Source organism: Pseudorasbora parva, chromosome 10, assembly GCF_024679245.1.
Source record: "Pseudorasbora parva isolate DD20220531a chromosome 10, ASM2467924v1, whole genome shotgun sequence".
Taxonomy (NCBI): domain Eukaryota; kingdom Metazoa; phylum Chordata; class Actinopteri; order Cypriniformes; family Gobionidae; genus Pseudorasbora; species Pseudorasbora parva.
Genome location: NC_090181.1, coordinates 11967826 through 11988290, shown reverse-complemented (window position 1 = coordinate 11988290; position 20465 = coordinate 11967826). Strand labels below are relative to the sequence as shown.

The 20465-nt window shown below is 43.7% G+C and overlaps 2 protein-coding genes across 2 annotated transcripts in view; both read left to right on the top strand.

The window, feature by feature from the left end:
- The first annotated feature begins 1465 nt into the window (after positions 1-1465).
- Positions 1466-15302, top strand: LOC137090833 (platelet-activating factor receptor-like). The gene is made up of 3 exons (XM_067454782.1): positions 1466-1755; positions 2288-2399; positions 10976-15302. Exons 1-3 carry the CDS (start codon positions 1466-1468, stop codon positions 12071-12073), a joined length of 1500 nt encoding a protein of 499 aa, XP_067310883.1. The 3' UTR covers positions 12074-15302.
- LOC137091055 (platelet-activating factor receptor-like) overlaps positions 7000-20465 on the top strand; it is a 38150-nt gene continuing 24684 nt past the window's right edge. Inside the window, 1 exon segment of the mRNA XM_067455165.1 lies at positions 7000-7100. The gene's annotated coding sequence lies outside the window, so the exon portion shown is untranslated.

The window sequence follows — 20465 nt, the reverse complement described above, 5'->3', positions numbered from 1 at the left end:
TTGGCGTATACATTCCACGAGATTGCACACTAGTACTATTTATACAGATTTTCGTGAGAAAACAGAGGGGTCTGGAGAATGAAATGAATGTGTTTTTTCACCCAAGGAATTTGTCAACTTACAGTTATGCACACAGGGTCAAGTCAATGTCCTGCAAGAACTCTTGGGGACCTTAAAATAAAAGTGCATGATCCATCACAAAACTGGCCCAGGAGCAGTGTGGAGCAGTTCCCTTTCGGGGAACTCGAGCTGCGTCGAAACGCTGTGAGAACGCCTCTGCGTTAATGCGTCGTGAAGCGCCTGTAGAACCATTCCATCGGAAAAAAGATCGATCGTCGGCGTGATGACGTCATCGACCGGAAGCTATAAAACGTCAGCGAAAACAAACAGGAACTAGCTTCTGAGCCTTCAGCAAGCGATCTGTGTGAACCTGTCTGTCTATTTGGTGTTTTTGTCTGTCTATTGAAGAGTTTTTCCACCCTTTTTGTTAAATATTTCATATATATTAACAAAACAAAGAGAAAATAAAATAGATAGAGAATTATGGCGAGTGAAAGCAGTTTTAAGAGTTGTGTTCATCCCTGCCCACGTTACATCACGAGTGGGGATACACATTCTCTTTGTGTAGCCTGCTTGGGAGCGCAGCATGCCCAGGCAGCCCTCGAGGGGGCTGCTTGCGAGCACTGTGAGCGTATGCCACTGAGAACGCTGCGCTCCCGCCGGGCACTCTTTGAGGAGGGTGCCTCGGCTCGTGTTCCCCGCGGCTCTGGTCCCGCTGCCGCCGAGGCGGAGCGGAGGCTGCAGTCGTGGGGATCACAATTGGATGTTGCAGAGGGGTTAGAGACGGGCGCTGCCTTATCTCTGCCCTCACCTGCACCATCCAGCGGCTCTTCTCGGGGCATGGAAGCACGCATGGCGGTTTCTTCCCCCCCCGAGAGAGTCGCCGGTGCTTCATCTGTCCAGCTCTGAGGAGGTGGACGTTGAAAGCATCGAGACTGAAGACTCGCCACTTCAGTCCCCTGCATGCGAGGAGCTCGTTGAGGTTCTGACGCGAGCGGTGGCCAGGCTTAACATCGACTGGCCAACCGAGAGATACGAGGCAGGAAGTAAACGTGCAAGTAAATTAGACGAGAGATTCCTGCCTTCTCGCGCTTCAGAGCCTCAGCGGCGGGGCTTGCCGTTCTTTCACGACTTGCACACTGAGGTGGCAAGATCGTGGAGGAGACCGGCATCATACCGCGTTTTCAGCCCACAGACTTCGGTCTATAGTAACATCGCTGGGCTGAAACAGTATGGGTATGGGGCGATGCCAAAGGTTGAAGAGACGCTCGCGAGCCATCTCTCGCCTTCCTCGGCATCGTCCCTTAAAGCCCCGTCTTTGCCCACCAGACCTCTAAAAACAACGTCGGCGTTGGTGGGCAAAGCGTACTCGGCAGCGGGTCAGGCGGCTGCATGCCTGCACACTATGGCAATCGTGCAGGCATACCAGGCTGACCTGCTGAGGGATCTGGACAGTAGCGATGCAGTGGGGGGAGATATTATTACGGAACTTCGTTCTTCTGCCGATTTAGCTCTCCGGGCCACCAAAGAGACGGCCAGATGTGTGGGCCGCTCTATGGCAGCCCTGGTGGCCACGGAGAGGCACTTATGGTTGAACCCCACTGACATCAAAGAGAGGGAGAAAGCTTTTCTGCTGGATGCGCCGCTTTCTCCTGGAGGCCTCTTCGGTGACGCAGTCCATACTGTCACCGAGAGGTTCCAGGAGTCCAAAAAGCAAGCTGCGGCGCTCAAGCAGTTTCTCCCTCTCAGGGTCCAGGTCCCTGGGGCTGCTGCTGACATCAAGCAGCCCAAGCCGAGTACGAGCGCCTCGCACAGGGCAAAACAAAAACAGAGCGTCGCCACCCGAACTCCCCCTCAGCGCGGGGACGAGGGGCGGCGCTCTCAGACGAGGCCTTCGAGGGGCAGGGCTGATCTGAGGACAGTCCTGATCGCCAAGAAGGCCTCGTCGAAGCGTTCCTGACGCTAGAAGCGCCAGGACGCTGAGGGTGGTTCCCCCGTAGGGAAACGGTGTTTACCCCTGCCTACGGTACCCGTTTTCCCTGCGGCACCCTTTGGGGGCCGCGCTGCCAACCCCACCGCAATGCCGGGGCGCAGTCGGTCTCCGCGGGCCACCTGAGGGTGGGCCGCCCCCTCCTCGGAGGGCAGGAGAAACAAAAGGACGCTGAGGGTAGTCCCCTCCGAAGGGAAACGGTGTTTACCTCTGCCTACGGTACCCGTTGTCCTGCAGCGCCCTCTGGGGGCCGCGCGGCCAACCCCGCCGCAATGACGGGGCGCAGGCGGTCCCCGCGGGCCACTCGAGGGTGGCCCGCTCCCCCTTCGGGGGGCTCCCGAGCAGTCAAGTCAGTCGTTCCCTGCCGGTCCGCCGCTTCAGGGCACTGTGCTTGTTGCTCAAAGTACACCAGAGGCCAGCCTCGAGAGGCTGGTTCCCTTAGTAGATTCTCTAGACGAGTGGAAACGTCAATCGAATATATCTCATTGGGTCCTGCAGCGGTGTCCTACCTACAGAGTTGGGCCCGGAGCAGGCTCTGGTAATGGTACAGGAAGTACAGACACTCCTGCAAAAAGGGGCTATAGAGAGGGTTTCCCCTCCCAGCAGGGAGTCTGGGTTTTACAGCCGTTACTTCATCGTGCCGAAGAAGGATGGGGCTTATGCCCGACATTAGCTTCCTTTCGGTCTAGCACTGTCACCCCGCACATTTACCAAGTGTGTGGATGCAGAACTGGCGCCGTTGCGTCTACAGGGCATCCGCATACTGAGGTATATCGACGACTGGCTGATTCTAGCGAATACAGAGCAGATGGCGGTTCAGCATCGAGATGCTGTTCTCGCGCATATGTCGAAGTTGGGGTTGAGGCTGAACGCCAAGAAGAGTGTGCTTTCTCCGGCTTAGAGAACCACTTTTCTAGGTGTGAACTGGGACTCGGTAATAATGCGGGCGCAATTATCGCCAACACGCATAGCATCGATCCTGGCAGCAGTCAAAGAACAGAAGCTAGGCCGGGCCGTCACTGTGAAACAGTTCCAGAAACTGTTAGGTCTCATGGCAGCAGCGTCCAATGTAATACCTCTTGGCCTACTGTACATGAGGCCACTGCAGTGGTGGCTCAAAACAAAGGGATTCTCCCCGAGGGGAAATCCGCTCCGCACGATCACAGTCACGCGGCGATGCCTACGTGCTCTGGTCATGTGGGAAAACCCGGGGTTTCTATCTCAGGGTCCCGTGTTAGGGGCTCATGTTCGTCGCGTAACGCTAACGACAGATGCCTCTCTCACGGGCTGGGGGGGCGACCATGAGTGGTCGCTCATCCCAGGGTCTATGGCAGGAACATTAGCGGCACTGGCACGTAAATTGGCTAGAGATGCTCGCAGTGTTTCTTGCATTGAAACAGTTCCTGCCCGACCTCAGGGGCCACCATGTGCAGACAACACATCGGTGGTCGTCTATATAAATCACCAGGGGGGTCTGAGGTCCCGTCCGTTGGACAAAGTGGCACATCGGGTCCTCCTGTGGGCCCAAGGGAAATTGCTGTCAGTCAGAGCAGTATATATCCCGGGGGTCCTGAATCAGGAAGCAGACAGCCTGTCGAGGCAGGGGCCGAGGCCCGGGGAATGGAGACTCCACCCAGAAGTGGTGGAGCTCCTATGGAAGGTATATGGGAGCTATTTGCTTCGGCGGAGAGTTCTCACTGCCCGCAGTGGTTTCTCTGACCCATCCAGCCCCGCTGGGGTTGGATGCCACGGTGCAGGGGTGGCCGAGGCCACCTCTGTACGCCTTCCCCCCGATTGTCTTGCTTCCAGGAGTTCTGGAGAGGGTACGCCGGGACGGGGCCCAGGTACTTCTAGTGGCTCCGTACTGGCCGACCCGAGTATGGTTTTCGGACCTGATATCTTTCCTGGAAGGCTCTCCGATGGAGATTCCGACCAGGAGGGATCTACTCTCTCAGGCGGGCGGGAGATTCCTGCACCCACGCCCAGAGATGTGGAAACTGTGGGCCTGGCCTCTGAGGGGGCTAGGCTCATAGAGGAAGGTCTCTCGGCCGAGGTCGTAGAGACCATCCTTCACTCCAGAGCTCCGTCTACGAGGAAACTGTACGCTCTGAAAGGGAAACTTTTCTCAGCATGGTGCAGAGAACGCCAGTGGGACCCAGTTAACTGCCCGGTTGGTACAGTGCTGGAGTTTCTGCAGGCAAGGTTCTCGGCAGGGTTGACCCCCTCCACAATAAAGGCGTACGTGGCGGCCTTGGGTGCCTTCCACGTCCCTTTGGGTGGAGTGTCTTGGGAAGACACCCTCTGATTACACGTTTCCTCCGTGGCACTTTAAGGTTGAGACCTGTTATGCACTCGAGGGTCCCAGCATGGGACTTAGCCTGTGTTTCGCGGGGCTTGTCCGAGCCTCCGTTTGAACCCTTGGAGGAGGTGTCGGATAAGTTCCTCACCTCAGGACTATATTCCTTTTGGCTATTTCATCTCTCAAAAGAATAAGAGATATTCAGTCCCTGTCTGTAGGGCCCTCATGTCTAGAGTTTGCGCCGGGGATTTCTACATCCCAGGCCGGGTTATGTCCCCAAGGTTCCTACGAGCCCACGGGGCCCCATTACTCTTCAAGCATTCTGTCCTCCTCCTTTCACGACGTCAGACCAGGAAGGATTAATCTGCTGTGCCCTGTTAGAGCACTAGATACTATGTCCACAGAGCTGCCCTGTGGAGGAAAACTGATCAGCTGTTTGTCTGTTTCGGGCCCCCTAGAAGGGGCCCCAGTATCTAAGCAGAGGATGAGCAAGTGGGTGGTCAAGGCCATCTCACTTGCTTATGAGGCGGCCGGGCACCAGTCTCCACTGGCTGTCCGGGCGCATTCAACCAGGGGTATGGCTGCTTCTAAAGCACTTTTGTCGGGGGCTTCCCTCCACGATATTTGTAACGCGGCCGGATGGTCGTCTCCTTTAACCTTCGTCAGGTTCTACGAACTAGACCTGGCATCTACTGTTGGGGCACAGGTACTCTCGTAACCGTGTGCGCTTCGGCTTCACACATACGAGACACTTGGTCCTATGGCGTTGTGGGTATAAGCGTTCTCACAGCGTTTCGACGCAGCTCGAGTTCCCCGAAAGGGAACGTCTCAGGTTACGTATGTAACCCTAGTTCCCTGAGGGAACGAGACGCTGCGTCGCTTTGCCATACTCCCGGCATGTCCGTGATCACTTACTTCAGGCTTTATCAGAAGTTAGTTCCTGTTTGTTTTCGCGGACGTTTTATAGCTTCCGGTCGATGACGTCATCACGCCGACGATCGATCTTTTTTCCGATGGAATGGTTCTACAGGCGCTTCACGACGCATTAACGCAGAGGCGTTCTCACAGCGTTTCGACGCAGCGTCTCGTTCCCTCAGGGAACTAGGGTTACATACGTAACCTGAGACGTTATATGGATAGATGTACTTTTATGAACTTAAAAACAGATCAACACCCAGCCACTGCCATTATAAAGCTTGGAAGAGCCAGGACATTTTTTTAATGACTCCAGTTGTATTCGTGAGAAAGAAGAAGGATTGTCTGAGGGTGAGTAAGGAAGGGGCTGATTTGACATTTTTTGGGGGAACTAACCCTTTAAGGCAAAATCATAGTTTTTTTTGTTGTTGCATAGAAATAGAAAACACTATCAGTCTCATTTTTGTGTGTGCACATTTTTAGAATTTATGCACATCTTGTCATTTCAATCCATTCCAGTTTTTATATGATATCTCAAAATTGCCTAAATAAATAGGTGGATGGCAGCATAGCTAGTGACTGAACTGTTATGTGACAGAAATGCAGTACAGACACTCGAACACACACACAGCAATTGTTTTATGCTAAAAAAACAAAACAAAACAAAACAACAACAACAAAACAATACAATACAATACAACGTTTCCTTGTCACTTTAAATGGTTCACTTTATTCAAAACAGGCTATTCTGTGTTCTTCAATAATGTTCTTGCACACATTTAGATTGTGTGGATCTCATTTCAGCAAATCACCTCTCATCGATCCCCAGCTAGTGTTAACTCACCTCAGTAGTGGGTTGGTTGTAACAATGGAAACTTTGTATTTGACATTAAAGGGTTAGTTCACCCAAAAATGAAATTTCTTTCATTAATGACTCACCCCAATGTCGTTCCACACCCATAAGGCTTCTGTTCATCCTCAGAACACAGTTTAAGATATTTTAGATTTAGTCCGAGGGCTTTCTGTCTTTTGAATGTAAGTGTATGCCCACTTGCTGTCCACGTCCAGAAGGTAATGAAAACATCATCAAAGTACTCCATATGTGACATCAGTTGGTTAGTTAGACTCTTTTGAAGCGTCGACAATACATTTTGGTCCAAAAATAACAAAAATCCGACTTTATTCAGCATTGTCTTCTCTTCCGTGTTTGTTTTCAAACCTCAAATAAAAAAAATCAAACAGTCGCAAATCATCAGATTGATTAGTGATTTGTATCGACCATTGTCACGTGATTTCAGCAGTTTGCCAGTTTGACGCGATCCGAATCTTGAATCATGACCGTTTGATTCTTTATTTGAGGAACACTGAAGAGAAGACAATGCTGAATATTTTATTTTATTTTTTTGGACCAAAATGTATTGTCAACGCTTCAAAAGAGTTTAAACTATTAATGAAAATTAATGAAAGAAATTTCATTTTTGGGTGAACTCATCCTTTAACTCACATAATCTGCGACTGTAGTGTAAAAGGTCCAAATAAATGTATATTATATTTTAGTAGACAAACATGACTACCACGTAGGTTTATGTGATCAAATTTTGTGATCTAGAACAAACAACCACTGAGTGTAAAGGGTGGTCTCCCCTACATTATGAAACAAGGGAAGTGACAGAGAGAGAGAGAGAGAGAGAGAGAGAGAGAGAGAGAGAGAGAGAGAGAGAGAGAGAGAGAGAGAGAGAGAGAGAGAGGTGACTGCGTGTTATAGACGAAGAGCTGTACAATCTGAATGCGTGAACTCAGATCAGCGCGAGAGCATCACATTCCTGGGATTTAAAGGTAGGTTAAGCGAATAGTTTACATTTGCAGCTCATTTAGAAGCTGTCTATACTGTGAGCGAGTGACGAGATTATAGAACGAACACGTCAAAGTTTCACATGTAGCCTAATTGACGTCTATGGATAAACTATAGGCTATAGTTTTGACCGCGCGCAGTTTATTCTTAGTTTACGTATTGTGGTATCTTCTTGATTTAACTCGTAACCAGATACACAACAGTAGAAGCAGGATTATCGTTTTACATATCAGTTAGCCGATGTAAAACGCAAGTGTGTAAGCGTTTAAATATATATATCGATAATGTTTAACACTGCTCTGAATCTTGCGAAACATGTCTGTTGATGAGGCAAGACAAACACCCCACGATATGACAGCTCTGACACATTACGCTGGAAAATCCCACTATGTTTTACATGCAATAAAAATGTAACCTCATGGCGCAATAGGCTAATTAACAGACGAGACAGTACAAATGAACAATATACAGTGTAATGCAAAAATTGCAATATAATGTAAATTATTATTATGTGTTTTGCTGCTTATAATTACGCATTGTTATTATTGCTGTTGTAATCCAGGGGAGAACGTCACAGGCGTTGTATCTGTAAATTAAGGACCCAGAATAATATTTTTTCTGTAGCCGTTTAGTAAATAGGCCTGAGTGAACAATAAAAACAGACAATCATATATTCAAATGTCTACTATATAATTTTATCACTTATCTTTTGGAGACACTGTCACATTTTTTGAAATGTTTAAAAAGTCTATTTTATTTGCATTATTTCTCATAACTCTTTTACTGTTGCTGAAAAGCTTCCTTTTTAATGGCAGGTTACGCAATGTGACAGCTTACGTCAAATGTGACAAAATGCTTTGTGGTGTAACTGCATGCCCCCCTTTAATGTCACAAAAGGTAACTTGTTCAGTGATGCATGTTAACTGAATAACTGAAACAACTCAGAAAACTGGATGAAAAGTATGTGATTGTTATCTGACTGTAAGTCCTTGAAGCTACTGATATGAAAAACATATTTTGATGATATGTGGTTTTCAGAAAATGAAGCTTCACCAATTCATTTCCTGCTTTCAGCAAGAGATTGCAGATAAATGTGCAATGATGAGAAAGAAAACCATAATGCATAGTTTCCAGAACATGTAGTGATGATAATGATACAATGCATATTTTCTCAACTCGCTGTGTGAAAGAAAATAGGAAATACTGATACAAAATACTGTACAAGGAAGGATGAGAAGAAAAAAAAAGGTGTAGAGCAGGGGTGTCAAACTTAGTTTCTTGAGGGTCACTGTCCTGCACGGTTTCATCAAATCAATGTTTTCGGGATTAGAAACAGAGATTGTCTTATTATAGGGGGGTGAGAGGGTCTGTATCTCTTACCATTGGAAAAGCGTAGTGGTTAACTTGGATGACGTGAGGCACCTCAGCCTAGCGTCTAATGGCAGTGACGTCAGTGCCCGTCGTTCAAACTTCAAAGGTTTATGGCAGTCAATATTAATATATATTAGTACAGTGAGTATGTCTATTAGCTGCAAATTACTACACTGTAAAAAAATATTTTAAAAAGAAGTTACCTGGTTGCCTTAAATTTGAGTTAACTGAAATTAAAATTTTTAGTTAATACAAAGAACATTTGTTGAGATTCGACAACCTTTATTAAAATATTATTAAAAGATTCTGTAAGCATATTGGGTAATTGTGTGTGTTTTATTTCTGATGACGCAGTGAAACATGCCAAATAGTACTATTTTCATGATTTATCAAAATTTTTATGTGGTTCAGATACAATAATATTTTGAGTTTCTATTTATTAAACAAATTTCCTTCATTGAATCAACTGGTATTTTTAATTTCAATAGACTCAACATTTTAAGGCAACCAGGTTACTTACTTTTTAAAAGTTTTTTGGTTTTTTTTGTTTACAGTGTAGTCACTGCACGCATAAAACTACATTTAAGATTGAACTAAAATTATTATTTTTTAATACATATTCAATTTATTAAAGTTATCTGTATTTTTTAACCTTTATGCGTTTTATCATCAATATTAGGTGCACAGCAGTAATGAATCATTACAATACAAGTTTAACCTGGCAGTGACAAAGAACACTTTTTATTTTCATTTGACAACATACATTTTCTCTTTGTTCATGAAAATGCATCACATGCAGTTAAAATAAACATTACATTTAAAGCCTTATCATAACTGGTAAAACCTGAAAGACTTAGAAAGACAACTTTCTTTAGACAGTATACAATGTCATTCAATAGTATTATTAAATACTATGGTAATGCTGTAAATAATTTCCTTACAAAAGCGGTTTATTCATTGTAGTGAAGGCTCTTCTCCATTCACATCCATTCAATAATAAAAAAGGACTGTGCCTGGTCTTCTTGTGTACCAGCGTTAGCATTAGCCATTCAAAATATTCATGATTATTACTCTATGTTAATATTTCTTTAAATTGATGTTTGACACGTCCATTGATGTGCGATTTTCTTAAGCGAAACTGTGCATGACTAATGTTAGTGCAAAGATATATCAGGACTCCGGTCAGGAAGGATGTTGTGTAGCGAGCCTCTAGCTCTTATGTGTGAAAATGTCTGCTACATCATCTGTTTTTCAGTTAAGAGCCACAAATAATTCATTTGTAGTAAGACTCTGCAGAATATTTCACATTGCAGAATATTTTTTAAAGGGTAAAACTTCCAATTTTCTTTGACATGTGGAGCGAAAATCTCCGCATTTTGACAGCTAATGCTTAGTAGTTAGTTGCAGAAGTCTGCAAGTGACTTTTTAGGCCCGTGCTCATGCTCTCGCTTCTATTTTATGCTGTCCACCTGATTGCGTTTTCCAGTCAGTCACATTACTGCTACATTATTTGTCTCAACTGTTATTGTAATATATTAACTGTATACAAAGTAGGACACATGTAATACACCTGTAATAGGTAATACACCTGTAAAAACCCAATATGGAAAATTCCTTCATAGTGATATGAAGGAATGATAGACTTTTTTTTACATTGCAGGGACATATGTCATGTGACATAGACAGTTGTGTTTGAGAAGGCAGCCTTCTGTTAGACTTTTTTGGGGGAGGTAGCCTACTCATTTTATTATTAATTAAACAAGGTTTGGATTTTTCTGTGACACTTTTGTCCTACTTTGTAAAATATATTAAATATATTTTTAAAATATATATAAACTATATTATATAAATATATTAAAATAACTGTTGAGACTATATATATATATATATATATATATATAAATTAGAGAGAGCGAGAGAGAGATTCCTCATTAGTGCCTGCGTGGTTCGGTGGAATGAATCTATGTAAATATATCTATGATTGCGCCAGCTCTCTCTGGTCTTGGTCTTGACTCTGACTCGACCCTTTTTGAACTCGGCCTTGAATGAGCTGTTCTCAACTACAACACTGACATGAGGTCTAAAGAAATACTTTGGAAAAGTATTAGATGGCACAGCATTCTAAAAATGTGGCACTCAAGTTCATTTGAAAGTTGAAAAGGTAAATATTATGGTTATGTGACACTATCAAAACATTAGCCCATCAATGTGTGAGTTTGGGGCGGTATTAACAGTTTGAGAGGTTCGTTCAGATGTTTAAAATGTGGTTTCAGTGTGGTGGAAAATTACATGCTTCACCTTTAACACAACACATAATAGTAAACTATCAAGTCTGAACCGTAACATCATAAATACTAAGGGTAATACCTCCTCCCCGATATACAGGGCAGTTGTCAGCCAATGTCATTTTTTTGACAACCATGTTGAAGGATATTTGATGGAATCAAAATTAATTGAATGCTGTCTTATCACTCTGTTTTGTCCTCAGATGCACGAGATGACTACTGCAGCCATGACGACCACTGTAAATGAAAGCACTGAGAATATAACATTCATTGACTCAGAGTTTCGTTACACTCTCTTTCCTATATTCTACGGCGTGGTCTTTGTCTTAGGGTTGCTGGCCAACTGCTACGCTCTATATGTGCTGCACTATTTGCGGGAGTCTAAAGCTATGAATGAGATTCGAATCTACATGACCAACCTGACCATAGCAGACCTGCTGTTCGTGTCCGCTCTGCCATTCTGGATTGGCTACTACGTGGAAAAGGGTGACTGGAAGTACACAGATGCCCTCTGTCGTATTACAGGCTCGTTATTCTTTATTAACACGTATTGCTCTATTCTCTTCCTTACTGCCATCAGCATTAACCGTTACTGGGCTGTTACCAGGCCACTGGTGGCCGCCTCTTCTGACTGCTGGAAACGTGCAGTAATTGTCTCAACGGTCATCTGGGTCCTCACTCTTGCAGCATCGGTTAAATTCCTCACTGAAGAGGGAATCCCAGAAAATAAAAATGGGACTAATACGTCAGACAAAAAAAAGGACATTCGTCGCTGTTTCGAGGGATATCAAGACATGGATAAGTCTGCCAAGTGGTCATTGGCTAACATCCACTTTGTCATTATTGGCTTGTTCTTTCTTGTTTTTACAATGGTGATTTTCTGCAATATCTTGATCGCACGAGCTCTTCTGTCTCAACCCATCAGTCAGCCTCGAGCCAGCACGGGAAAGCGCCCCGGCGGTACCAAACGCAGAGCTTTAAGGCTGTTGTGTGCTGTCGTGGGAGTCTTTGTGATCTGCTTCCTTCCTCATCACGTGGTTCAGGGTCCCTGGACATTGTCTGTGCTGTATCTGAACAAATGGTCCATGGAGACTCGCCAAAGCTTTAACGACGCTCACCAGATCACTCTCATGCTTATGGGGATTAACTGCCTCCTGGACCCGCTGGTGTATTGCTTCGCCACCACAAAGTTCCGCAAGTACATCAAGGGTCATTTCACAAAGGTCAAGAATAATAGAAACTGCTCACGTAACACATTAAGTTCGGCAATATCACTGAAGAGCAGATATCAGGGTGAATAATGAACACAGATGGTGTTCATTTTAATCAGTTAGAGCAGGGGTGGGCACTTCCAGTCCTGGAGGGCCACTGTCCTGCAGAGTTTATCTCCAACCCTAATCAAACACACCTGAACCAGCTAATCAGTGTCGTCAGGATTACTAGAAGGCTACAGGCTGAGTTTGGTCAGGGTTGGAGCTAAACGCTGTAGAACACTGGCCCTTCAGGACTGGAAGTGCCAACCCCGAGTTGGAGTTTCATATTTGAGCAGAATTTAATTTTCATTCAAAATTACACTGTAAAAAAATAATGTCTCCAATTGGAAATTTTCTAGTGGCTGATCACATCTAAATATTTCAGTTTTCTCAATTGGAATTCTGTAATTTGATGCAATTTAATTAACAGAAATTCAATTCGGCCAACTGAAAAATTTAGATATGATCAGTCACTAGAGAATTTTCAATTGGAGACATTATTTATTTTTTTATTTTTTTACAGTGTAGGTTCTGTTTGGATTCTTAAAGGGTTTGACCCAAAAATTTAAATTCTGCAATAATTTACTCTTCTGTGGAACACAAAATAAGATATTATGAAAAATACCTTGCTTTTACAATGCAATGAAAGTCATTGGGATCCTTTGTTTTGTTGAAACGATTCTGTGTAAATGATAAAAGAATTTCATTTTTGTGTGAGGTGACTTACCCATTTAATGCAACCAAAGGATTGGCATATGAAATTAGTTGTTCATCTTTCAATTCATCTTTTCAATTTCAAAGTCCACTTCCAGGCAACCCCTTCAAACAATGGAGTATTTCAACAATGATTATTCATCACTTAATGATAAATGCTTTATACACTGAAACATTAAGCATTCATAATGTGATTCCTATATTGTCAGATTGTCTCGTAAAGAGACAATACACCCCAAAATGAACAGTTTGTCACCACTTACCAACCCTGATGTCATTCTAAACTTTCTTGACTTTAAAAGTCAGAATTGAAATAACACTGGACCCCATTGACTTTCACTCTATGGACAGTAAGCAATAAAACTGAAACATATCTTCTTTTATGTTCCTTAGAAGAGAGAAAGTCATGCAGGTTTGTAACAGCACGAGGGGGATGGGTGGGTAAATGATGACAAAACCATGCTTTTAAATGTCTGCACTTGTGTAGGTGGAATTGACCTATATAAATGTGTGTCAAACAAACCTGCTATCGTTTAAAGGAATCTCTTTTGTCGGTAAAGATGTTGTGGTGTTCATTCTTGTTGTCATTAAGTGACAGAGATAGTATCCTGTAGAATGAAGAATTCAAATGAGTAAAGAGGATGCTGGTGGTTAAAATGACTAAAGCGAGAGGAGTAAAAATAGAAGATTTTGTTTCTACTAGTAAATGAATGGTGAATTAAAGTTTTAGAGATTAAAACATTCTAGTAATCAGTTATGGCCATTTTCTTTAAAGGCCTATGAGAAGTTGTAAGATAATCAGTATATTACGAGTATGATGATGTGTGTGAACAAAGAATATAATTTGTCGCCATGAGCATGCACAAGGGCAGGATGTGCTGACATGAGAAGTCTGCTTTGGGCCAATCATAAAGCTCTGTAAAGTTCTACTCTTTAAAATTGTTTGAAATGTAAATTTGCGCTAGACAGACATATGACCATTGCTCGAGACCCTGCCTTCGTTTCCATTCATCAGCGCTGCGGCTCATCAGTTACTTTTCCCTAGTACCCTAGTCCCTAGGCCCTAGTACCAACAGTTTCCTGTGATACCAGAGTTTGGCTGTCCATCTTGTAAAGCGAGAGGTTGTGGTGCTGCTTATTGGAAATATAAATTGCACAATTGATTTGTGTCTGATGTCACTATGACAACAAATACTGCCTTACTCGTGAGGTTGATCTATGAGGAACATTTCTGTGACTTAGGTATTGTGCTACATGGGAAATATTCATATTCTTTTGCAATGATTTGTTTAACTTGAGCCACACATACCCCACATACCACATACTTAGAAATGTGCACTTGAACTACAGTAAATGACCAATAAACTGCCCTGTTCTTCACTGTAGAAAATTATATATATAAAAACATGTTTTTTAAGTAAGCAATTTAAATGTTTTGTTTTAAGTTATATAAGGTTCAGTGTTTACAGTGTTGTTCTATATCCCACATTGAGAGATTTTAGACAATGTTTTGTTTAACAACATTTTGTTTGGTAACTTTTCACAATAAAGTTTAATTTGTTAACATTACAGTTCAATAGTAAATTCATAAATTAACATTAACCTAGATTTATTAATATAATAAAACACGTTAATTGTTTATGATACTCAATGCATCAACTAATGTTTAACAATTTAACTTTATTGTAAAGTATAAGCCTACCCTTTGTTCTATAACAAAATGATAATGAAATAATGCAACAACTTGCTTTCATGAAAGAAATGTATGTTTTCTTTTAATGTACTTTGTTCTTAATTGTAAATCTGAAGGTAATTTTATCAACTGGAATTTTGTACCATTATGCTATTTATTTAACATGATGCGTTACATATATATTTTTCTTCTGATATGTAAGATGATTGCTTAATACGATGTGTATATGAGCTGAGTTTGATTCTCAATTGTTTCCTTGTATTAGTTTAATCTAGCGCTTGCTTCTATGACATCCGCTTCTAAAGAATCTTTCTTAATAATAAACTTCTGCATTAAGAAGGAAGTTTGGCAAGATAGTGTTATCTGCGTTCCCATTTTTAGAGAGAGAGTTCATGCGAAAATAAAAGTTCTTATTTCCTCAGCTTCACTTCGTTGCAAACCTATATGACTTTCTTCTATGGAACATGAAGGAGATGCTATGCAGAAAGTTTGGGACTTTTTAAAATTCAGTTAAAGTGAATGAGGGACCTATTCATCCCTTCGCAAGAAAAGAAGAACAGAGTGAGAGAAGGGCAGTTGTAAAATGCAGTTTACATCATCTAAGGCTGTGCTGAAAAGGCTAAATAAAATCATTAATCTGTGTTTTTGCTGTTTTGTGTATTCTCTACAAAAAAAAACTATATGGATTTTGTATTTGAAGACATTTATGATTTAGCTTATTACATCTCCAAGAAAAAGAAGAAAATCACATAGGTTCTTCTAAATACTCAATATGATGCTCCCTTGTTTCCTCACTCCTCCAGCCTCATCCATATTGTAAAAATCAAAGTTAGCCATCTTGAAGGACATCTCACATATTTCAACAGGCAACTTGCTGTATTATATTTATGATGATTTATTTTAAATAAATTGTTATGTAAGAAATTCATTATAAATAATAATAAAGCTAGATGGCTCGTTGCCCTTCAAACAGAAGGCTGATCCCTTGAGTAGGATCTGCCTACACAACCGGAGGCTGCATTTTCAGGACCGCATTTCTAGGACCCTATGTTTTTATTGACAATGCCGAATTATTGACAATAGCGAATTAGAGGACCAGCAAAGATGGATGACGATCAGATTGTGAGTATCACATGTGAATCAGTGTTTATTTTAATTTTACACAATGTAGGTAATCTCAGGTTTTACTATCCTTATGGGGACATTTGGTCCCCGCAATATAATATAAACAAGGGCACACACACACACACACACACACACACACACACACACACACACACACACACACACACACACACACACACACACACACACACACACACACACACAACACACACACACACACACAAACTTAAGTGGTCAATGAAAAATATATATATATAAAAAAGGTCACTTTAAGAGAGAGAATGAATTTGATTCAAGGCCAAATCTAGTTGTAGATAAAGTTAAAAACATGCTCATTTAAGAACGTGCATTTATTGCATGGACAGAAAATATGAAAAAAAATGTATCTAAGTGTTTAAAATGCAAATCATAGTTCAGTTAAAACCTTGCCCTTGTTGTTGATGCAGTAAACTGGATGTACGAGGCAAGCTGACTGTTTAAATAAAAGCACTGAAATAAAAATGTGCAGTTTATCTCTCAATCAGCCATTCACACAGGACGCTGTTTTGTGGTTAAAAATGGGATGTGCAGGTGTAGAAGTGAGATTTTGTTTTTGTTATAATAATTTTTTTTTTTTAAACTTGAGTGGTGTGTTTATAAAGCCGCGTCATGCACGATACTATGCAAATGTATGGAGGAAGAGATGCAAGAGCAGCAGTCAAACGGTCTAGGTTAATCTTTCCATTAAAAACGAAAGAAAAGTAGTGCAATGGAATACAGAAAAAAGATCCTGTGTGGCATTTAATTGCCCTATTCTTTGATTTCTTGTGACGTCACACAGTGGCGCGGCCGCCATTGGTAGGACTAAATTGCAACATCCCGTCTATCTGCTGTGCTGTGGGCTGTGACAACAGCAAATAAAAAAACATGGATTAACGTTTTACAATATCCACAAAAACCCTGAGCGTCGTCAGAAATACTTTGCTCTTTTTCTGCTAACTTTTAACAATCATTTATAATAATAAAGTACTAAAATGAGACCACAAATCGTCGGCAGTATTCACGGCAAAGAATACTTTGTTATGTAGGCTACTGACAGGTGCAGTATTTCAAAACCGACAACTATGTTTTATGTACATTACAATTAGTAATAATTTGCATTCATGTTAACCTAGAGACTTTCAAACATCAAAATGTAATTTATTATTCGTTTTATTATGTATCGTGTCAAAATTACACACATCTTCTATTTTGCCTGGGAACGCTCCCAACACGCTTATGTCACTGAAAAAATGGAAATATCACAATTATTGATTCCAACGATTATTCCATAGCAAAAAATACAAGTAGACTAGTAGGCTACAGCTACATTTAAAACAATATCAAATACAAGTGAACAGATCAGCCAAGTGAGAACAGAATTAAGTTTCACTTTTGTTCTGTGATTAACTTTAATGACGGACTGAAGGAGGAGCAATCACTTTAAGACCAAATTTACAATGCTGAATCCAATGGACATGCATCCGATTTCACAGCTTACATTCGGTAGTTGGTAGCCGACTGTGTTTACTATTATATTTTTGGCATACCTTTATGCTTAGTTTACTCGTTCAAGTGCAAGCCATGCTTCCTGTGTTTAATTGCTCTATTGATGAAGCGCCATATGCCGCGCAGTAAACCTAATCACCATACAGGCAAAACGTTTTTTCGTTTCATTCTTTTTCGTAAAGAATGAAAGAAGTGGCATCGATGTGTTTTGCTATAAAACTGCAACAACAAAAAAGCGCAAAGAGGCTACTTAACCTTCCATAAACAGACTTTACACAGAAAGAAAAATAGCTATTTACTCCAACTTAGGGTGAGTCATTAACAATGTTTTAACACAAATTTTGTTGATTAATCATATGTTTGGCAACGTTATTCTCTAAGGTTAATATTCATCGGTTATAGTAGGCTACATGAAAAATGTGCCGTGTAACCGCACGTCAATACATGCTGCTTTCAATAGGATGTGAGTGAAATGGTAATAGCGATCTTTATTTTGGGGTGGCACCACGGCCTGTCAAAAGATCTGTGGACATCAATAAACAGAGGAGTCTAAACACATCTTGTTCATTTGTGCTAATCAATGTATCATGGGAACAATCAATATCAATGTAAACTAAAGCTGATTTAACCCTTTAATTTTGTTCATTGAGTGGTTGGGATTTAAATGACTGATCCATAGAAAAACGTATAAACTATATTTTTATTATACACAGGGTGATTGTGCTCAGTAAATCAACCGTTACAAAAAAGTAGTGTGCAATTAGTATACTTCTTTAAACTAAAAATAAGAAAGTATACTTTCAGTCTACTTTTTATGTACTTCTCAGAAATACACTTACAAGTATACTTGACTTATACTGACAGAAAAGTCTAAGTATATTTGGCCTATACTTGTTCTTATTCTTGATATACGTAAAAGTAAGATGAAGTATTCTAAGTATACTTGGCTCGTAGTTTTGTTTAATCTTTTGATTGAGTAGCCCACTAAATACCTTTTTCACAGTTTTACACACTGTCCTATAAACTTGAAAAAAAAATGACTATAAAGAAAACAGATTTGTCCCTAATTCTAACTGATTTTTTGTGTCTGTGCGTGTAGGCTAGTCCATTGGTAGTGTAAATAGGAATTTACTTCAAATCTACTCTTTCCCTGTCAATGACTGAATTTTCTGGCTATCCATGTTTTCAGTGTTATCCAGTAGAGGATATTATGCATCTTCTGAAGTAGTGCAGAATTTCCAGCTCAAAACACAAGTGAAGAAGCAGCAAAAACAAGTGACATAAATGTAAACTAACACATATCAACATATCGGTCGATCCCTGGGTGCTTCAATTTTCCTCACAAAATTTTCCTCACAAAATGAGCTACACGGGTGACGTGCCATCCTTTTCAGGATGTCTTTCCACCCGTGCGTTTCTGGATGTGGTTGTTCCCTGTCGCCCGCTGACGGTCACAAGCGCTGTATCACGTGCCTAGGCTTAGAGCGCGCTGAGGCGGCGTTTGTGGATAGTTCGTGTTCTCACTGCGGGAACATGACTATCTCTGCGCTTAGGTCGAGACTCGCCTACCTCCAGGAAAGTGGAGTCCCCCTACCCATAGCTCGATCTAGGTCTATTAGCCTATTATCCTGCCTAGCAGAATAGACCTACTTTGATGGATGGCCGGGGTGACCTTAGGATCACGTTTAGGGCAAACCCATCGAGTGATGAAGATTCGGCTGTACTGCCTCCCTCTGGGAGAGTGGCAACGGTAGATTTCGGACCCGTTGATGGCTATGCTTTCCCTGGCCGCCGAAAAGTTCGGGCTTGAGTGGAACCCTCCACCACATCCCAAACCTTATAGGTTGGACGATTGGTTTCTCGGTGCCTTTCTTCCCGGAGGTGCATGAGGAGCTGACTAGGTCGTGGAAAGCACCGTTTAGCGCCCGTGGGCGACCTAGTAGCTCCTCCCCCCTCACTACCCTTAACTGTGGGCAGGCCAGGGGGTATGGGTGGAGCGGCTCCTCCCCGGTGGAGCGGGCAGTCGCGATGCTACAGTGTCCGACGTCCGCCTCCAGCTGGCGCTGGGACCCGAACCCCCCGTCCAGGGCTTGTAGGTTCTCTTCCGTTCTGACCGCGTCCACTCTGCATGTCATGGCGTTGCTTCAGGTGCATCAAGCACAGGCACTCATGGACATGCACGAGGGTAGCCCTGGCCCAGAGCTCCTCCAGGAGCTCCGGACGGCGACGGACCGCCGCCCGTACTATTGGCCAGGCTATGTCCACGTTGGTGCTCCAGGAGCAGCATCTCTGGCTCAACCTGGCCGATATGAGGGAGACCGATAAGACCCGGTTCCTGGACTCCCCTATTTCGTCGGCTGGGTTGTTCGGCGATGCGGTCGAGAGCTTTGCCCAGCAGTACTCGGCCGCCCAGAAGCAGACGGAGACCATCCGGCACATCCTGCCCCGGCGGTCCGCTGCTGCCTCCACCCCGCTGCAGCACCTCCGCCTGCTTGTCGCCGAGGGCGTCCGCCCGCCGTCGCCGTCGCCATCGCCCCCGCCGCAGCCCAGCAGCAGCCTCCACCCGGGTGTAGGCATGGAGCCGGCCGCGGGAAGGATGTCCAGCCCGCTCAGGCCGCTGCCAAGCCAGGTGGCAAGCGTTGTCGTAAGAGACCCAGAGACGGACCACCCAGAGATGGAGGATCCTGCTCTACAGGAAGTGGCAGCAGCTCCACTTCCTCCCCCCGGAGGAGGGCCGGGGGGCTCCTTTGTGACTATAACATCTGTCCCGCCACTGCTGGCCACGGTCAGTGGTACCCAAAACTTCACAAAAAGAGCAGTTTCCAAAACCTCTGGGTGTCAAGAGAGCGCGCTTGGCGGTGTGTGAGGCTTCCATGCCTTGCCGCTCTCAGGCACCTCTCCAATCGACAGCACCCCCTCAGCGGAAGCAGGTAGGTGTTGCCACGCGCACGCAGACCCCACCACGGGCCGCCTCCGTGCCATCCGGGTCGGGTCCCTGCATGCCGCCATGCTGCCCCGCTGCGGGTACGACTGTTGTGCCATTGGTCCCGCTGGTGCAGTTGCTGGGGGCCTGGCTAGCGCTCCCCAGCCTGTTCCGCTGGCTCTTCCGCACCATCAGACTCGGCTGTGCGATTCAGTTAGCCCGGCGTCCCCCCAAGCTCAGGGGCGCTCACTTCACCTCTGTGTTGAAGAAGCTCGCCCCGGTGCTTCAGGCGGGGATCGCAGTCCTACTGGCGAAGGACGCGGCCGATGGTCTACGCTCCCATCGCATGTCACAACTCGCCCGCGACATCCTGTTATGGAGTCTGAAGTATCTCAGGTCACTAAGTGCCAATCACATTCCGGGCCTGCTCAAGCGTGCGGCCGACGAGCGCTCACGGC

What these genes read in the sequence shown, in the direction of transcription:
- LOC137090833 (XM_067454782.1), top strand. Translation starts at nt 1,466, where the DNA reads ATGGCAATCGTGCAGGCATACCAGGCTGACCTGCTGAGGGATCTGGAC. An exon ending in GTCCATACTGTCACCGAGAG is followed by an intron (nt 1,756 to 2,287) that starts GTTCCAGGAGTC and finishes GTTGTCCTGCAG; the next exon opens with CGCCCTCTGGGGGCCGCGCG. An exon ending in GGGGGCTCCCGAGCAGTCAA is followed by an intron (nt 2,400 to 10,975) that starts GTCAGTCGTTCC and finishes TTTTGTCCTCAG; the next exon opens with ATGCACGAGATGACTACTGC.